Source organism: Coptis chinensis, chromosome 5, assembly GCF_015680905.1.
Source record: "Coptis chinensis isolate HL-2020 chromosome 5, ASM1568090v1, whole genome shotgun sequence".
In the NCBI taxonomy this organism is placed as follows: domain Eukaryota; kingdom Viridiplantae; phylum Streptophyta; class Magnoliopsida; order Ranunculales; family Ranunculaceae; genus Coptis; species Coptis chinensis.
Genome location: NC_141460.1, coordinates 23,904,243 through 23,924,308, shown reverse-complemented (window position 1 = coordinate 23,924,308; position 20,066 = coordinate 23,904,243). Strand labels below are relative to the sequence as shown.

The 20,066-nt window shown below is 38.2% G+C and overlaps 1 protein-coding gene across 1 annotated transcript in view; it reads left to right on the top strand.

Moving 5' to 3' along the window:
• LOC147497136 (uncharacterized) overlaps nt 1–19,626 on the top strand; it is a 43,380-nt gene extending 23,754 nt beyond the window's left edge. Inside the window, exon 3 of the mRNA XM_086562769.1 lies at nt 19,256–19,626. Coding sequence (XP_086418895.1) covers nt 19,256–19,626 — 371 coding nt within the window. The remainder of the gene's footprint in view (nt 1–19,255) is intronic.
• Nucleotides 19,627–20,066: the final 440 nt, after the last annotated feature.

The following is a 20,066-nucleotide window of genomic DNA, read 5'->3' as shown; positions in this document are numbered from 1 at the left end:
CATCTCTTGTAGACCTATTTGTTTGTATAGATAATACGGGAGTAAGTTAATACTCGCCCCCAGGTCTAGTAAAGTGTGGGAATCTCCTAAGGTGCATTGTACAGTACGACGACCAGGGTCCTTGTACTTAACGATTCCATTGTGTTCCGTTAAAGTTGGAAATTGTTTAGTTAAAAAGGCGTCTTTAGGAATATTTGTCTTACGCCTTTTAGTGCACAACTCTTTGAGAAACATAGCATGGTGAGGTAATTTTTTAATTGCGTCCAGAAAAGGTAAGTTTATGGTTAGATTTTTAAAAACTTCTCTAATCTTGTCGAAGTTTTTTCCCTGTTTAACATAGCTAATTTATGGGGAAACGGTGGTTTCTCTCTATATTTAACGTATGGATCAATTGGATGCCTAACCTTTGCTTTCTGTTTCTTAGGTTATGGTTTAACTGGTACCTTTACAGGGGTAGGCTCTTCAGTTTCTATTACGGTATCTAGTACAATCTCCGGTGTAGGGACAACTGGTGGGGTAACTATAGGCATAGTTACTTTGTTATCAACCACTCTCCCATAACGGAGAGTGGAGATGGCATTTAGCACACCTACGTTTTCATTTTTGTTACTAGTATTACCATTTACCTCAAAGGCTATGTTTGTTGATTTTGGATTAGCTATCGCTTGTCTTGGAAACACCCCTTTGGGTTGCACTTTCTCTTGAGCTAACTACTATAAGGAAAGTTGGATGGCTTGTAAAATCTGTTGTTGAGATTGAATAAAGATATCGAAATGATCCGGTTGTGGAAGAGTGTTAGCTATAGGTTGTGTGACAGGAACTATGTCACGTTGATTATTAATGGGTGATTTTGATAGTTATTCTTTACCGGAACGATACCTCTATTAACATTATAATTATTATTGTTATAATTATTATAATTACCCTGACCTTGTGCTTGACCTTGTCGTGGTTGCGTTTCATTGTTATAATTATTATAATTACCCTGACCTTGTCCTTATCGTGGTGGAGCTTGGTTATAATTGTTTGCTTGCCTAACATTTTGATTATTAAACCCTGGAGGTGTTACTTGTTAATTATTTCTCCAACTGAAGTTGGGATGTTATCTTCAAGGGGCGTTAGGAATAGGAAAACTATTAATCGAGCAAACATTATCTTGTTGTGACTGTTGTTATTCATAGGCGGGGAAGGACAATAGGAGTCGGGATGCTCTGGACTCAAACATAAATTACATGGATTGGTGTTGACATTCATTATGGGGATCGACTTTTGTTGAACAGAAATAGCATCTACCTTTTTAGTTAGAGATTCAATTAAATTTTTGAGTTCCGGATCGGGTTTCATCTCAAACATACCGGCGGCTTTAATTGTTGTAGAAGAACTAGCAGAATGGGAGAAATCGTCACTACCCTACCAGTTATTATTATGCTTAGTTTGATTTTCTAAAAATTTATAAGCCTCCGAGGCTCCCTTACTTAGGAAACTACCCCCATTCATTATGTCAAGCACCTCTTTGTGGTGGTGTAACAATCCCTTGAAAAAGGCACGAACTAGCGTGTCTTTCGCGAGGTTATGGTGTGGACACTCTATAAGTAGATCAGTGAAACGATTCCAAGCCTCTGAAAATGATTCATGAGGATTCTGTCGAAAGAAATGAATCTTGGAAAGCATTTCATCGGTCTTCAGTGGTGGGTAAAAATGTTCCATAAATAGTTGAACAAGTTTAGCCCACGAGTCCACAGAATTTGGAGCTTGGGCATTTAACCAAGACGCCGCCTTATCGGCTAAAGTGAAGGGAAATACCCTTAGTTTAATTTGTTCAGCACCAACCGTAGGATAATAGAATGTAGTAAGGACTTGGTTAATCTTACGCATGTGCTGATAAGGCTTTTCATGGTCTAACCCATGAAAAACGGGTAACTAATTAAATATATTCGGGGGAATTCGGAAATCCCCCACTGGGTCTGATAGAACGATGCAAGATTTAGGGCTATCATTCAAGGCTTTGTAAAAGTCCGAGGGAGGAGACTTTCTTTCTTCAGCCATTGCTAGAGGTGGTGTGTGTGGTATATTAGTTAGAGGTGTAGTCGATGGTATACTAGAAAGGCGTGTTTGTTGCCGTTGTCGGTTAATTACGTTAGGCGTTTTTCTTCTGCCTGACCTTAATCTCATGCAAGGCTAAGACCAATCTTAATGAAACACAACAACACTCCAAACAATCCTGATATGCTAGTATGAACCTCTAACAAAAGATGCGAGGTGTGGAAGAAAAGAGTACCTGAAAGCCTCCTTGCTTCGCTTATGAATATCGTCTTGTTTACGCGTGCTCAGTGTATATAACAAGTTATAACACTGAAAATCTTGAAGAAATGGAAGTTTGAATCAAACCCGTGGAAATCGGGCAGTTTCAACAGAGGGTGCAGTCGCGTTAGAATAGGCCTAGGCTGGGAGCAGGTCGCGCTCAGGTCAAGCTGGAGTTCCGAGCGTGTGGGCGCAGGTCGCGCGTAGGCAAAAAGTGGAATTCCAAGCGTGTAGGCGTGGGGTGCGCTCATGTTTTGCCTTGGCAGGGCGCAGGTCGCGCTCAGCCAAAAGATGAAATTCCAGGCGTGTGGGCATAGGTCACTGATAAGAGCCCAAAACTATAGTTTTAACCATGTAAAAGTCATACTTTTAGACCAATTATGTGAGTAATAATTAAAAGTTAATACTTATTACGTGTTTTTATGCGTTTCAGGCTTCAAAGTATATTATGTATAGAAATATGCCACTTTGATGAGATAAAGGAGCAATGGTTGGTTGCTAAGGAGTTCGGTGATTAAATGCCAAGATTCAAGAAGACAAAGCCTTTCTAAAGTCCGGTCAAAGCTGAAAAGTCAAATTCAACGCGGGCAGAAACATCACTCAAAATCAGTAGAACTTCCGAAGGCCGTATCTTTGGACTTAGACCTCGAAATTGGACCTACCTTATATCAAAACGACTGGCTCTGAAAGAGCTTTCCAATGGTCTAAGTCTTGACCCAATCAGAGGAGCAGAAGTGGCCAAAACGTCTGTTGAAGCCAACTGCAGCTGAAGAGGCCTTTCTGGACTGAAAGAATTGGGTTTTGGGCCTAATTCTCTGGCCCAAAACATGGATCCAAGCCCATGCACGATTTTTGGATCTGAACATATAAAAACCAAAGCTTAGCTCTTTGTTAATGGTAGCTAGTTAGACCTAAAACAATAGATAATTCTAGATCTAGTTTTTATTAATTAAATTAAGTTTAGTTTAAATTCAATTCTTGTTTTAGATTAAACTCTTAGAATCATTGTTCTTAATTAGTTTGATAAATAAAATAGTTATTTGTTAAATTTCGATTTTGTCATTTCAAATTATAGATCTAGTTTTCATTCTTGTTGATTATCATTTCTGAGTTGTTAAATTAGATTGAAGTATTGTTAGTTAAATTAGTCAAGTTAGAATTTTGATATGATGTTTAGTTATAATAATATGGGAAATGATGGGTTGATGAATCAAGGCTAAACCTCCATTAGAGGGGTTGATGAAGCCTTGATGAAAACTTAGTTGTATAAGTGTAGATCGTTGTAGAGTCTATTCCATTCTAGAATGTCGTGTTTCGCCATGAGAATGGGTAAATGACCTCACATGCTAGTTATAATTGATAGAAATGCCATGTTAATTAGGGGTTAGAACGAGCAATTCTTACAGTAAGAACGTAAGGATTGGATTACAACAGTCTATGCTAGGTGATTAAGTTGGATTCGAGGTGGAATCAATTCTCCTCTAATTCTTTATCTAGATTCACATTCAATATTCAGTATCATTTCGTTATTCATAACTTGTTAATTTCATTCACCTCATAGTATAGAATTCCCCTCGTAAACCTCTCATTAGACTTAAAACCGATTAGTTAACTATGAAATCATTCCATGCTAGAGAACTAGGAGTGGAACGAATTTGTTACTCCACTCTATTTTGATAGAATTGAGAGTAGAAAACTTGATAAATATAGACTCGTAATAAGATTTAGTTTACTTACGTTTTGAGTTTTATCGTTCATTTCCTAGGTAAATTTATCTTTTTATCATTTATCAAATGATGCCGCTGCCATCTTAGTTTCACTTTAGCATTGTTTTCATAGTATAATTAGTCATTTTTAAGTCCCATTAAACCCACCCACCCTTGTTTGATTCATACTGTGGTTGTCCGTTTCAGCGCTGAAAAGTTCCGCGACAAACCACGGGAGCGCCATCACAGCCGTGACGGAGCGCACCTAAAACGCTGGAACCTTGAGCGCGACCCCCCATATTGAGCACGACCTACCCTAAAACACTGTAACTTGAAGTTACACGAGCGACATCACTTCTAAGCGCGCACTGCGCCACTAAAGCTAAGTTTTGCCGGATTTCCACAGGTTTGATTCGAACTTCGATTTTTCAAGTTTTTCAGTGTTCTAACTTGTTATATACATTGAACATACATAAACAAGACCCTATTCATAAGCGAAGCAAGGACGCAATCAGGTATTCCTTTCTTCCATACCTCGCATCTCCAGTTAGAGGTTTGTACTAATATATAAAGATTGTTTGGAGTGTTGTAGTGTTTAGACTTAGACTTGCATGAGATTAAGGTCTGGTCGGAGAAAAACACCGAACGTAATTAACCGTGAACGTCAACAAACAAATCTATCGAGTATACCAATCACTACACCTCTAGCTACTATCCCACCAACCACACCTGACATAATGGTTGAAGAAAGAGAGACTCCTCTCTCCGACTTTTACAAAGCCTTGAGCGATAGACCTAAATCTTGTATCATTCTAGCAGACCCAGTGGGGGATTTCCGAATCCCCCCAAATATTTTTAATTTGTTACCCATTTTTCATGGTTTAGACCATGAAAAACCTTATCAGCACATGCGTAGGATTGAACAAGTCCTTACAACATTCCATCATCCTACGGTTGGTGCGGAACAAATTAAACTAAGGGTATTCCCTTTCACCTTAGCCGATAAGGCGGCGCCTTGGTTAACTCGCCCAAAGCCCTAATTCTCGTGGACTCGTGGGCTAAACTTGTTCACTTGTTTATGGAACATTTTTACCCACCCCTAAAGACAGATGAGATGCTTTCCAAGATTCATTTTTTCCGACAGAATCCTCATGAATCATTCTCTGAGGCTTGGAATCGTTTCACCGATCTGCTTATAGAGTGTCCACACCATAACCTAGCAAAAGACACGTTAGTTTGTGCCTTTTTCAAAGGACTTCAACATCACCATAAAGAAGTCCTCGACATATTGAATGGGGGTAGTTTTCTAAGTAAAGGAGCCTCGGAGGCTTACAAAATTTTAGAAGAGCAAACTAAACGCAATAACAATTGGGGGGTAGTGATGATATCCCCCGCTCGCTAGTTCTTCTTCAACAACATTAAGGCGCCCGGTATGTTTGAGATGAAACCCAATCCAGAACTTAAAAATTTAATCGAATCTCTAACTAAAAAGGTTGAGGCTATTTCTGTTCAACAAAAGCCTATCCCCGTCATGAATGTAAACTCCAACCCATGTAATTTCTGTTTGAGTTCTGAGCACCCTGACTCCTATTGTCCTCTCGCCTATGAACAACAACAATTAGAGCAAGATAATGTTTGCTCCATTAATAGCTATCCTATTCCTAATGCCCCATGGAGACAACATCCCAACTTTAGTTGGCGAAACAATCAACAAGTTACACCTCTAGGGTTTAATAACCAAAATGTTAGGCAAGCAAACAACTATAACCAAGCTCCACCTAGGCAAGGACAAGGACAAGGTCAGGGAAATTATAATAATTATAACAACCAAAGCAAACCACGACAAGGTCTAGCACAAGGTCAAGGTAATTATAATAGTTATAATACCAATAGAGGTATCGTTCCGGTTAACAATAGTAACTATCACAACCCACCCATAAATAATCAACGTGAGATAGTTCCAGTCGCACCACCTGTGACTACTACACCTACACAACCGGATTGTATCGACGCCTTTATACAGGTTACCCAACAACTCTTCCAAACAATGACTTAATCAAACCAACAGATCTTACAATCCATAAATCAGGGCATACAACAATTAGCCCAAGAGAAAACCTAACCAAAAGGCGTGTTTCCAGGACAAGCAATAACAAACCCTAAAACAGCAAACACAGCCTTTGAGGTAAACGGTAATACTAGTACGAAAACTACAATCGTAGGTGACCTTAATGCCATCACCACTCTCCGCTCTGGAAGAGTGGTTGATAACAAAGTAACTATGCCTATAGTTACCCCATCAGTACTCCCTACACCGGATATCGATCTAGATATCGAAATAGGAACTGAAGAACCTACCACTGTAGAGGTACTAGTTAAACAACAAACTAAGAAACAGAAAGCCAAGGTCACACATCAAGTCGAGCCATACGCTAAATATAGAGCGAAACCACCGTTCCCTCAGAAATTAGCCATGCTAACCAGGGATACAAACTTTGAGGAGATTAGGAACGTTTTCAAAAAATCTAACGATAAACCTTCCTTTTCTCGAAGCTATTAAAAGCTACCTAATCACGCTAAGTTTCTTAAGGAGTTGTGCACTACTAGGGCGTAAGACAAAACATACCTAAAGACGCTTTCTAACTGAATAGTTCAAAACTTTATCCAAAAATAATGGAATTGTTAAGTACAAGGACCCCGGTCGCCCTACAATAAAATGCAGCTTTAGGAGATTCCCACACGACGACCGCTTTATTAGACACGGGGCGAAGTGTTAACTTACTCCGTATTATTTGTATAAACAAATAGGTCTACAGAAATGCAACCTACAAAAATAACGTTGCAATTAGCGGACGGTCAATTAAGTATCCTAAGGGTGTAGTAAAAACGCTTGTTAAGGTTCGAGGATTTCTACTATCCCTGCTGATTTTGTTATCCTCGATACAGAAGTCGCTAACGACTCTGTACCGATCATCTTAGGGCGCCCCTTCTTGGCAACTGCCAACGCGCTTATAAATTGCCGCAATGGTAAGATGTCCTTATCTTTTGGCTATCTTACGGTTGAGGTAAATGTTTTTAAAATGATGAAACAGTTACCAGATTCATCTATAGATGGGGAGGTTAGCATGATCGAGAGCTTAGCTCAAGATTATTTTAACAACACGTTTCCCGAAAACAATATGTACAGATTCCTTTCTTTGGGAACTTCAGATTTTGTAAATGACTCCTACTTAGAGGAAGTCAACACCATCCTTGAGTCCACACCAATTGTAGACCCTTCGGTTGCTCCATATACTAAGTATAAAGACTTGCTACCTAAGCAAGTATTCATAATGCAAAATGAGGACCCTGACGAAACATCTATTGATTTTCCTTCCACCCCAGTGCTTAAACCTCTTCCCCCGGAGTTAAAATATATTCAACTTGATCCGGATGGTAGTCATCCGGTAATTATATCTTCTCTGTTATCTAAGAATGAAGAGACATGTTTAATCCGGGTGATTAGGGAACATCAGTCTGCGATTGGGTGGTCCCTAGCCGACATTAAGGGAATTGACCCTAATGTTTGCACTCATTGTATCCATTTGGAGGATAACGCGAAGACTTCTCGCGAACCTCAGCGTCGCCTGAACCTTGCCATGAAAGAGGTGGTTAGGGAAGAAGTCTTACGATTACTCGATGCGGGTATCATATACCCAATCTCTGATAGCGAATGGGTAAGCCCCATTCATGTAGTTCCTAAGAAATCGGGAGTTACCATGGTACGTAATGGAAAGGGTGACTATGTTGTCACACAAGGTCCTATGAAATGGAGAATCTGTATTGATTACAGACGTTTAAATGCTATGACAAGGAAGGATCACTTTCCGTTACCTTTTATAGATCAAATGCTCGAATGCCTCGCTGGTCATGCTTTTTATTGTTTTCTGGATGGCTACTCAAGCTATTTTCAGATTATTATTGATATTGATGACCAAGAAAAGACTACCTTCACATGTCCCTTTGGAACGTATGCCTATAAACGAATGCCTTTTGGCCTTTGTAATGCTCCTAGTACCTTCCAGCGGTGTATGCTTCATATATTTAGTGACATGGTAGAGCGCTTTATGGAAGTTTTCATGGATGATTTTTCTATCTATGGAGATTCCTTCACAGACTGTTTGTCTAACTTGTCTAAGGTTTTGACACGGTGTGAAGAAAAGAGCCTCGTTTTAAACTGGGAAAAGTGTCATTTCATGGTAAAAAAGGGCATAGTACTAGGTCACATTGTATCTAGTGATGGCATCGAAGTAGACAAGGCCAAACTAGATAAGATAGCGACTCTACCTAAACCACGGACCGGTCCCGGATATTAGAGCCTTTCTAGGCCATGCAGGTTTTTATAGGCGATTAATTAAAGATTTCTCGAAAATAGCTAGGCCTTTAACTAATATGCTTTTAAAAGATGCAATCTTTGATTTTAATTTTAACTATAAGTAGGCTTTTGAAACTTTAAAAGACGCCCTAACCTCTGCACCAATTATACAGCCTCCCGATTGGTCTAAACCTTTCGAACTCATGTGTGATGCTAGTGACTATACAGTTGGTGTAGTCTTGGGACAAAAACTAGATAATAAGTCCACTGTTATTTATTATGCTAGTAAAACCTTAAACGATGCCCAACGGAATTATTCAACTACCGAAAAAGAATTCTTAGCCATCATTTATGCTTTAGATAAGTTTCGTCCTTATTTGGTTGGTTCTAAAACTTTAGTTTACACGGACCATGCAGCCATCAAAGTACCTTCTTGCAAAGAAGGATGCTAAGCAGATTAATCCGATGGATCCTTCTCCTGCAAGAGTTCACATTAGAAATAAAGGACAAAAGAAAGGTCGAAAACGTAGTTGCCGACCACTTATCTAGACTTACAAACGACGATAATAGTGATTCTAAGTCCATACCGGACTCTTTTCTTGATGAGCATCGTATGCTATTTTTCAAAGACCACCATGGTATCTTTGGCATTGTAAATTATTTAGCGGCTGATGTTATGCCTTATAATTGGTCAAGAAATGAACGTAAGAAGTTCTTGGCGAGTTAAGTTATACTCACGGGATGAGCCCTACCTTTTTAAGTATTGTGCGGTCGATTATTCGTCGTTGTATTCCCCCATGGGGAATATAATAAAGTTCTATCGTTCTGCCATGACAAAGAGTGTGGTGGCCATTTTAGTGGGATGAAAACAGCCGCTAAAGTTCTTCAATGTGGATTTTATTGGCCTACCCTTTTTAAGGATGCCCAAGTGCATTGCAAGACGTGTATTCGTTGCCAACAACTTGGGCGAATCACGAAGCGTAATATGATGCCATTAAATCCAATCTTGATAGTAGAAATTTTTGACGTTTGGGGCATTGATTTCATGGGTCCTTTCCCTGTTTCCCACGGTTTCATTTATATTCTAGTTGCCGTGGACTACGTGTCTAAATGGATAGAGGCCCTAGCTTGCCGTAGCAATGACCATAAGACCGTTGTATTTTTTATTAAAGAATATATTTTCTGTCGGTTTGGCATTCCTAAAGCCATCATTAGTGATGGTGGAACACATTTTGCAACCTTGAGTTGTTGCATCCCTAGTGAAAAAGTATGGAGTTACACACAAAAGTAGCAACTCCTTATCATCCACAAACTAGCGGACAAGTAGAAGTTTCTAATAGGAAATCAAAAAGATTTTAGAAACAACTGTAAACCCCGATAGGAAAGACTGGTCAAGCGTCTATCGGATGCCTTATGGGTATAGAACTGCTTTCAAAACTCCTATAGGTATGTCTCCCTTTTAGACTTGTATTTGGGAAACCATGTCATTTGCCCATTGAATTAGAGCACCGTGCTCTGTGGGCTATAAAAAGCCTTAACTTCAATATTGATGAGGCAGGTGTCAAACGCAAGTTGCAATTGAATGAGCTTGAAGAAATCCGTAGCGATTCTTACGATCTCGCGAAGGATTATAAAGCTAACATGAAACGTGTTCATGATAAGCAAATCTTGTGCAAAGAGTTTGTGATCGGTCAAAAGGTCTTGCTTTACAACTCCCGTCTACATATTTTCCCAGGGAAACTAAAAACCCGTTGGTGTGGTCCTTTTCTGGTTACTGAAGTCACCCCTTACGGGGCAATCACCTTGGTAAATCCCACGGACAACAGTACCTTTCAAGTTAATGGTCAACGGTTAAAACATTTTCACGAACTTCTGTCCCCTGATGTAGAGAAAGTCCTTCTACAAGACCCTGTCTATGAGGATTGACCTTTGTCATTTGGTGTACTTCCTTTCACTTCCATATAGTGGTAAGTGCATCATTCAAGTAACCGGGCCCTCCCTATGGAGTGTGTGGCTGTAAGTACCGGATCTTAAGTCCACGGTTAACATAATTCACGTTTTCCACTTTTGCATGTTTTCTCGGTTTTTGAGTCATGTTCCTCTATGGGGTGAATTATGTATTTATTGTTTTTCATTTTTCTTATAATAAACTAATAAAAAAATAAAAAAATTCTAAATCGTAGAAATAGAAATCCAACAAGTCTTTGGAATCTGACTTTAAACGACCCACGTTAGAACAAATTTTGTGTTTAGAAATTTGTTTGGGGGTGGGCAGTCGGTCTTTCCATCCGGATTGCTCGAACTTTCCATTTGTGTTGCTTAGGCCCATTACTTGTAGTTCATTTGGGTTGACGTTATCTAAAACTTAGATTTCCTTCGTTCGCATAACTTACGTCACACACGCACTTCGAGGCGTTTTTCCACCTTCTTATACGTCACCCATAGTTGGAATTGAGTGTTTTATGGATCATTGGATTGGAAATTCTCTATTGATCATTTCCATAACTCATTCGCCAAAATTGGGCCAGTAACGAAGCGGCAAATTGAATTTGAAATTGCGGGAAAAATCGGAAAATTTCGGGATTCAAATTGGGCATGGGGCCCAAACCATACGACGACCGGCGGCCAAGCCACTCCGCCCCCCTCTTTCCACGAGCGATTATCGCTAACAACCCACCGCCGCCATTAACAAAATTTCAACCTTAAACACCAAAAATAAAAAAAATAAAAATAAAAAATAAAAAATAAATAAAAAATAAAAAATAAAAAAAAAGAGAAAGGAAAACCTAACTACACCCACACCAACCATTTTAATCAAACACAAATCTTCTCCAAACCATTACCACTACCAACCCCAACAATTTTAAAACTCCGAAAACAGCCACCAATTCAAGCTTCAACCACCACCGTACCCATCACCACCACCACCGTGTCTTTGGTTGTTTTACATCAAACTCGCCTCCCCCACCGTCTACAACCCATTGGTTGTTTCAAAAACTTCAATGGCGCTACGACGAAGAATTTTATCGGAGCACGCGTTAGCTGCCGACAGCTTCGCGCCATTTTATGACGCGGAGATGATTATGAGGGATTGGAATGGACTGTGGTACTCGACTGAGGAGTTCTATCACTATGATTTGGTAGAACAATTTTATAAGAAACGAGAATTGGAGGGGGATAAGATTTTCATTAAGGTAGCAGGAACGAGGAGGGAAGTAACGAGACAATTGTTGCCTGAGCTGTTAGGAATTATGCTTGAAAGCAACCTAGAAACGACCATTCGGGGAATCCAAGATAATTGGAGTTCCTGCTTTGATGAAAGATACTGTCGTGGAGGGTGAATACAATCTAAAATCTCATTGCGTCCACCAATCAACCCTGAGAACCAATCAACTGGCTGTAGCTCGGTGGATTGGTAGGAACGCCCCTGAAAGACAAAGTCGGCGATATCGGTGCGCAATGTCCGCGTTCTCTGGATTTTGCAAACGAATAAGTATAATTTCTGCATCCTCGATTTAATTTTTAATGTGATTAGAAGAGTGGGAAAGAGCTTGGCGCCTCTTCACGTATTGATCACTAAGATCATGCTCTCCTTTAGAGCTGTCGCAAAATCTGCTCCTATTAAGATCAAATTGCATTCTAATGCAAGTATCTATACGGATTGCATCCAAGAGACTTGGCCGTTGTCCGAAGAAAAGGTGGTTGAGTCGGAGGATGAAAGGGAGGATATGACATGTCTGGATGACGATGCATTAGATAGTTGTAGTTCTAATTTAGAACGCATGCAAGTGTTGCAAACTAGCTTGCGTTGCATTTATGGTATTTGTGAAGATATCCGAGATAGACAGATTGTAGTTCGAAATAAGCAAACGAACCTTGAGACGATACTTGAAATGCTCGAAAGGGTTCAGGACGATATCTTGTCTAACATGGAGACTATCCACCAGCATCACCAAGCCGAGTATGCAATACTAAGGACTAAGATGGAAGCACAGCGCTTGTTCCGAATAGAGATGCTACGACGCATGCCACCCGTGGAGGATTCTGTTTCAGCCGAGTCTGAGAGGCATGAGCGCCGTCGCCGGCGACAGATGGCTCAAGCCATTCTCCATCCCAGGACCAATCTCCATCTCAGGGTCCATCTTCATCACATAACTAGGTGTTCACCATCAGTTTGTGTTCGCTGTTATTTCATGGTTTTTTATTAGTTGAATTTTAATTCAGTTGTTAAATTTAGATATTAATGTGTTTGTTTTATGTTGTTTGGATTTAAATTTTAGTTTTAATATAATTGGTTATTTTCGAGTTCTGCTTGTTTTTATCATTAATCCCACCTTCCTGACTTGTTTGGGGGTGGTAATATTTATACCGAGCATAATTCGTTATATGATCATCTGCTGTAAAGTTGTCTTGGAGGAAAGGTTGAGAATTTGGCCGATATCGGCATATCTATGATTATGTGTGGTGGTAGCATGAAATCTAGGAGAGTTTAGAAATTACTATTCTAAATCCAGTATAAAAGATACCAAGATTTTTAGAAAATCAAGAAGATGGTTTGTTTCCGTTTTCGGGTTTGGAATTTTTATATTTCCGGAAATTGCCTTAAAACAATTTGGCAACTTGCCGATTCATTTTGGAAGCTCAGAACCTATTTAAACTCCCTTCATTCTACACTAACAAACCACACTACACCCCACCATCATCCCTCACCTTTCACTCCAAGCTTTTCCTTCTTTTTCCTCTAAACTTCTACTTCAAGATTCGGCGCGCTTTCTGCCTCGCGCCAAAGCGCACAATACTAGCGCTTCGAGCGTTTACTCGAGCGCGACCAGCGCCCTCCTCAAGGCCTTCCTTTGACTTCGTGCCCAAACACTGTAATTCCAAAACCCACGAGCGACCAAGCTTTTAAGCGAAGCACCAGCGCCATCTGTGAACACGGAAATTCCAATTTTCTGAGGATCATTCCAGGATTTTTGGAACTGTTCAAAGTGTCGTTGAGATGACATCTCCTATAGTCATACCTGAACAGTCTTTCGAAGACGTGTTGGGAACCGAGACCTATGGACATTGGTTTCGACACAAGATCCTGCAGTTAGGATGGCGTCATCTACTGGTAAGTGATGACGATTCATATTCACCACAACTTACTGCTTATTTCTACGACCACGTTAAATTCTATTTTAATCAGGATGGAGAACAAGAATTCTCCGTCGTAGTCGATGACACGACACTAGAATTCAATAAAAATGTGATCGCTTTAGTTTCAGGATTACCAATACCGGATCCTGTTCACACATGGGCATATATGACCGATAATGCATACCTTTATGATTATACATATTTCCATGAGTATTATGGGGGAGGGGTATTTCGAGTAATGGACCGAGGGCGATATATAGCATTGCCCTTGGTAGCCTTTCCCTAAACGTAGGCACCACAATGTTATTCGTCCCGATGAATATTTTGGGGAATGGCGGTTCATTTCGCAAACAAGATCTTTGGTGACATTTTTCTCGCTTTAGCTGAGGGACGTCGCCGATATGACATTCCCCGAGTTTTAGTCGCTAGTCTTAAGAAAGCCCAAAGCATGAGGCGTAAGTATCTTCTTATGCCTGTTTTGGTAAGCCGCATCATGCGTAGTTGTTTACCTGTATTCTGTGCACAATTCACAGATTGGAAAAGGGTTGAAGTCATGAGACCCACTAATTGGGTTGTTCGCTCATTGCGAATAATGACTTGGCCGGGATGGCAGGTGCAGCCTCATTTGGTCACCCCGTACATCCCATCAGACATAATAACACTTAACAGGTTAGCATTAGTAGATGGTAAATGGCGGCAAGCTTGGCAAGTTATAATGGACTAGCAGGATACGAAGGAACCTCATCTCTTTAATGAGGAGGAGGATGCTTAAGCGGGAGATAAGGTAAGTTTTTAGTTTTGTTATTGTCTGCTTATGTCCCAAGCAATTTAATTCTGTTAACCCCATAATGGGTGGAACTCTTATAGAGTTGCGTCAGTATTTTTATTTTCCCTATATTAGTATGTTCTAACCTTGTTTTGCAGATGTTCCCGAATTTCACGCGTTTCCATGGTATTTTTTTTCTACCCTATTTATTTAAATGCTTTGAGGACAAAGCATGCTTCTTGTTTGGGGGCATAGAAACACGTGTAATTAAGGCATCTGTTAGGATATAGATATGTATAACATGCATTTGTTTTCAAGTTAAAAATTTTAAAAAAATATAAATAAATAAGTTTATGCTATACACTTAGGAATATTGGTATTGTTTTCTTCTCTATGCTCTTAACAATCTAGAAGTCTCACGAAGCTTTTGCATCAGAATAATTGTTAGAAACTTAGGTTAATATGTAGGTAATAATCTTTGCATCTATCTAGAAATATATTACATGAGTATCTATGATTGTTAGCAGTAAGTTTCTGAAATCTAGGCTAGAGTACTTATTCTACAAATCCTGTGAGAATATAGCCTAAAGCCTTATATGAGCGAAACATTTGAGAAATGACACAAGGGAGAAGAAAAATCCGGATAGAGAAATCACACGTCCACTTGCTTGATCACTCTGCCATATCCTAAGCGAGAATTTAGGCCCTCTTTGGATCGATATAGCCAGAAATTCAAACCTATGAATTATTTTCCGCTAGTCGCCCCTCTGAGCCTTTCTTTAGCCTTTTATAACCCACAAATCCTTTTACCCCCATTACAAAAAAAAACAAAATTAAAAAAAAAAAAAAACAACCTACCCAATCTAGAATAAGTGTGAGAATAGAATGAGGAAGAAAGAAGAAGAGAAAAACCGGTGTAAACAAAAGTTAGTTAATTGCTTCAGAAAATAAAGAAAAGAAATTTCCATCCAAAGAAAAAAAAAAAAAAATAGAAATAAAATAAAAACTCCGAAAAAATAAAATAAAATGAGTTAAAAGCCAAAGAAAAAAATATATATATGGCTAAGGATGGAAACAAAGTGTAGAAGCAAAAGTAAATAACAAGGTTTTCTCTAAGTTACATAATATGAAGACTCTACTATCTCAGACTTGTCCTTTTGAATATCCATTTCCTTCCTTCTTAAACCATCTCCTAATCCCATGACACCTAATAAAGACCTCTAGCTCAATTAGGAATAGGTTAGTGTGATAGTAAGTGGCGGATGTGTTTGATCGACTCCGGCTTCCTTGTTGTCATTGAGATTGTAAGGTAAAAGTGTGCCCACATTACTTGGAGTAGCTAAACTTGAGCGGAAAAATCAAAGTGGTTTTTGTCTTGACATTTATGTGAGGACCTACTTAAAGACGTTATTCTGAGTTTTCAGAAACGAACCTGCTATGCATTTCATAGTATTACTCATAGTATATATATTTGTATCATAGATGATTGATTATTATGCATATATTAGTTTAGGTTTTTGACTTGGTTATTCTTATTCAATTGCTAGTGAAATGTATAGATAGTCGAGACATGAATGAGGAAACAATAGTTTTATTTCTTAGTCGTTGTAGTATAGATGAAGTTTATGAGTACCTTCACTGGAAAACTCTCACGAGGCTATAACTCGTCCACTAGGGAATTCCTAGTGGTTTAAGGCCTTGTTGCATATGGTCAATGCAATCGACTCAAATAAACGAGTAGTTAGAACTCCATTTTTGGTCACTTATTCTAATTTCTCATATTTGCTTGAGGACAAGCAAAATGCTGTTTGAGGGTGGTTTGATAAGAGCCCAAAACTGTAGTTTTAACCCTGTAACAGTCATACTTTTAGACTAATTATGTGAGTAATAATTAAGAGTTAATACTTATTACGTGTTTTTATGCGTTTCAGGCTTCAAAGTCAATTATGTGCAGAAATATGCCACTTTGATTAGATAAAGGAGCAATGGTTTGTTGCTAAGGAGTTCGGTGATTAAAGGCCAAGATTCAAGAAGACAAAGCCTTTCTAAAGCCCGGTCAAAGCTGAAAGAGCTTTCCAATGGTCTAAGCCTTGACCTTGAATCAAAGGAGGAAGTAAGTGGATGAAAAGTCCATTTGAAGCCAACTGCAGTGAAAGAGGCCTTTTTGAATTTGAAAGAATTGGGTTTTGGGCCTGATTCTCTGGCCCAAAACATGGATCCAAGCCCATGCACGATTTTTGGATCTGAACATATAAAAACCAAAGCTTAGCTCTTTGTTAATGGTAGATAGTTATACCTAAAACAATAGATAATTCTAGATCTAGTTTTCATTAATTAAATTAAGTTTAGTTTAAATTCAATTCTTGTTTTAGATTAAACTCTTAGAATCATTGTTCTTAATTAGTTTGATAAATAAAATAGCTATTTGTTAAATTTCGATTTTGTCATTTCAAATTATAGATCTAGTTTTAATTCTTGTTGATTATCATTTCTGAGTTGTTAAATTAGATTGAAGTATTGTTAGTTAAATTAGTCAAGTTAGAATTTTGATATGATGTTTAGTTATAATAATATGGGAAATGATGGGTTGATGAATCAAGGCTAAACCTCCATTAGAGGGGTTGATGAAGCCTTGATGAAAACTTAGTTGTATAAGTGTAGAATCGTTGTAGAGTCTATTCCATTCTAGGATGTCATGTTTCTCCATGAGAATGTGTAAACGACCTCACATGCTAGTTATAATTGGTAGAAATGCCATGTTAATTAGGGATTAGAACGAGCAATTCTTATAGTAAGAACGTAAGGATTGGATTACAACAGTCTATGCTAGGTGATTAAGTTGGATTTGAGGTGGAATAAATTCCCCTCTAATTCTTTATCTAGATTCACATTCAGTATTCAGTATCATTTCGTTAATCGTAACTTGTTAATTTCATTCACCTCGTAGTATAGAATTCCCCTCGTAAACCTCTCATTAGACTTAAGACCGATTAGTTAACTATGAAATCATTCCATGCTAGAGAACTAGGAGTGGAACGAATTTGTTACTCCACTCTATTTTGATAGAATTGAGAGTAGAAAAATTGATCAATATAGACTCATAATAAGATTTAGTTTACTTACGTTTTGAGTTTTATCGTTCATTTCGTAGGTAAATTTATCTTTTTATCATTTATCAATCGCGCTCCAAGTTGGCTTGCCTAGGGCGCAGGTCGCGCTCCAAGTAATTTTTTCGAGGAAAATTTCAGTGCTGAAACAAACAACCACAGTGAGAATCAAACAAAGATGGGTGGGTTATGGGACCTTGAAAAACTATCAATTCTAAAGAAAACAATACTAAAGAGTACTAAGATGGCAGCGGCGCCATTTGATAATCATAAAAAAGATAGTCTTACTCACAAATAAAGCGATGAAACTTTAAACGAAAGTAAAACTATAAATTGTGGCATATACTAGACTTACCAAAGATATTTGTTTTCTACTCTCGATCCTATTGACGTAGAGTTGGAATAGAAGATTCGTTCTACCCCTAGTTCTTTAGCATTCAAGTTTTCTATAATTGATGGTCTATCCAAGGTCAATGAGAGATTTATGAAGGGAATTTATACTACAATGTGAATTCAAATGACAAGATACAAATAATAGAATGACAGAATGCTAAGAGTTGAATAGAGATAAAGAATTAGGGAAATTGATTCCACCTTAAATCCAACTTAATAAACTAGCATAGATTTGTTGTAAACCAATTCTTATATTATTACAGTAAGAATTGGTCGTTCTAATCCCTAATTATACATGACATTTCTACCAATTCATAACTAGCGTGTGAGGTCGTCCACCCATTCTCATGGCGAATCAACGACCTTCTAGAGTGGAATAGATTCTTACAACGATTTATACTACACAATCAGGTTTTCATCAAGGCTTCATCAAACCCGTCTAATGGAGGTTTAACCTTGATTCATCAAACTTTCATTTCCAATTAAATTAAAACTAGATATAATATAAAGATTTGAACTTTACTAATTTAACTACTCAAGAATTGAAATCCAAATTAATAACTAGGAAATGAATAACAAACACTAATTGAAATTAGATCTAAACAAATTTAAATGACAAAATTGAAATTAACAAGAACTACTATTTTATTTATCTAATGAAATGAAGAACAATGATTTAATTAATTAATCTAAAACAAGGAATGAAACTAATTAATTACTCATTGAAATTCAAAAACTAGATCTACAACCTATTATAATGGCTACTTTCTATTCTAAGCTATCTAATTATATCTTTCTTAAGAGCTAAGTCTTGTTTTATGTAAAGGACGAGACCAAATCCACAATTTCGTGCATGGGCTGAGGAGCCATGTTTTGGGCCGGAAAATTGAGCCCAAAGCTCAATTTCTTCAATCCATAGTGCCCGTTTCAACTGGCTTTGACTTCAGCAGACTTTTCGTCCACTTCTACTCCTCTGATTGGGTCAAGGCTTGGACCATTGGAAAGCTCTTTCTGAGCCAGTCGTTTTGACGTAATGTAGGCCCAAATCCGAGGCTTTAGTCCAAAGATATAGTCTTTGGAAGTTCTACTGACTTGTGCACTGTTTCTGCCCGTGTTGACTTTTCAGCTTTTTACCGGCTTTATAAAGGCTTTGTCTCCTTAAATCTTGGATTTTATCATAGAACTTCTTAGCGACCAACTCTTTGTTCCTTTATATCGCCAAAGTGGCACATTTCTACACATAATTGAATTCCATGCATAAAATACATAAAAGCACGTAATTAGCATTAACTCTTATTTATTACTCGCATAATTATTCTAAAAGTAGTATTATTAATTGGTTAAAACTACAGTTTTTGGCTCTTATCAACTCCTATTGGTATGTCTCCTTATAGGCTTGTGTTTGGAAAGGCATGTCATTTGCCTGTAAAATTGGAACATCGTGCTTTTTAGGCCATTAAAACTTTTAACTTTGATATTCGTAAGGCAGGTTCACAACGTAAACTTCAGTTAAATGAGTTAGCTGAGTTAAGGAATGAGGCACATGAGAATGCGAAGATTTACAAAGAGTGGACTAAGATTTTTCATGATAAATCTATTTTTCGCAAGTCTTTTGAACCTAATCAAAAAGTCTTGCTATATAATTCTCGTTTGCGTCTTTTTCCTGGTAAGTTACCTTCTAGGTGGATTGGTCCTTTCATTGTTAAAACTGTTTTTCCTCATGGTGCTGTTGAGATAGAAGATCCTACGGATGGTCGTGTGTTTAAGGTAAATGGTCAACATTTGAAACCATACCTTAACGGTTTGGCTGTGCAGGATGTGGAAAAGGTTAGTCTTATTGATCCTATTTATCATGACTGATTGATTATAATGTATGTTTTATTGTTTTTCGTTTCTTTTTCAGATTTGTTTATTTCCTCTTGTTAGAGTCACTTCGCATTGATTCCATGTATTTCATTTCAGCCCTTAGCCTACTTTAGCTAGACATAGCGCTAATCCAAGAATCGGTTGTGCAAAGCATTCGTCTGCTAGAGACGTTAATTGTAGCGCTTGTGGGAGGCAACCCATGTTTTTATTTTTGTTGAGTCTTGTGTACACAAATTTCTCCGTCTTTTTGGAGACGTGTAACTCTATGGAATGAGATATGTGACACATGTTAGTTGTTGTAGTAATTTGGTTCCTTATATATATTATCACTGTTATATCTTTGGTAAGGTACTAATTTCTACAGGTGACTTGAGCTTTATTTTTCATTCATGGAGCTATTGGTAACCTCTTTCCTTTAACTTTACTTGTCCATG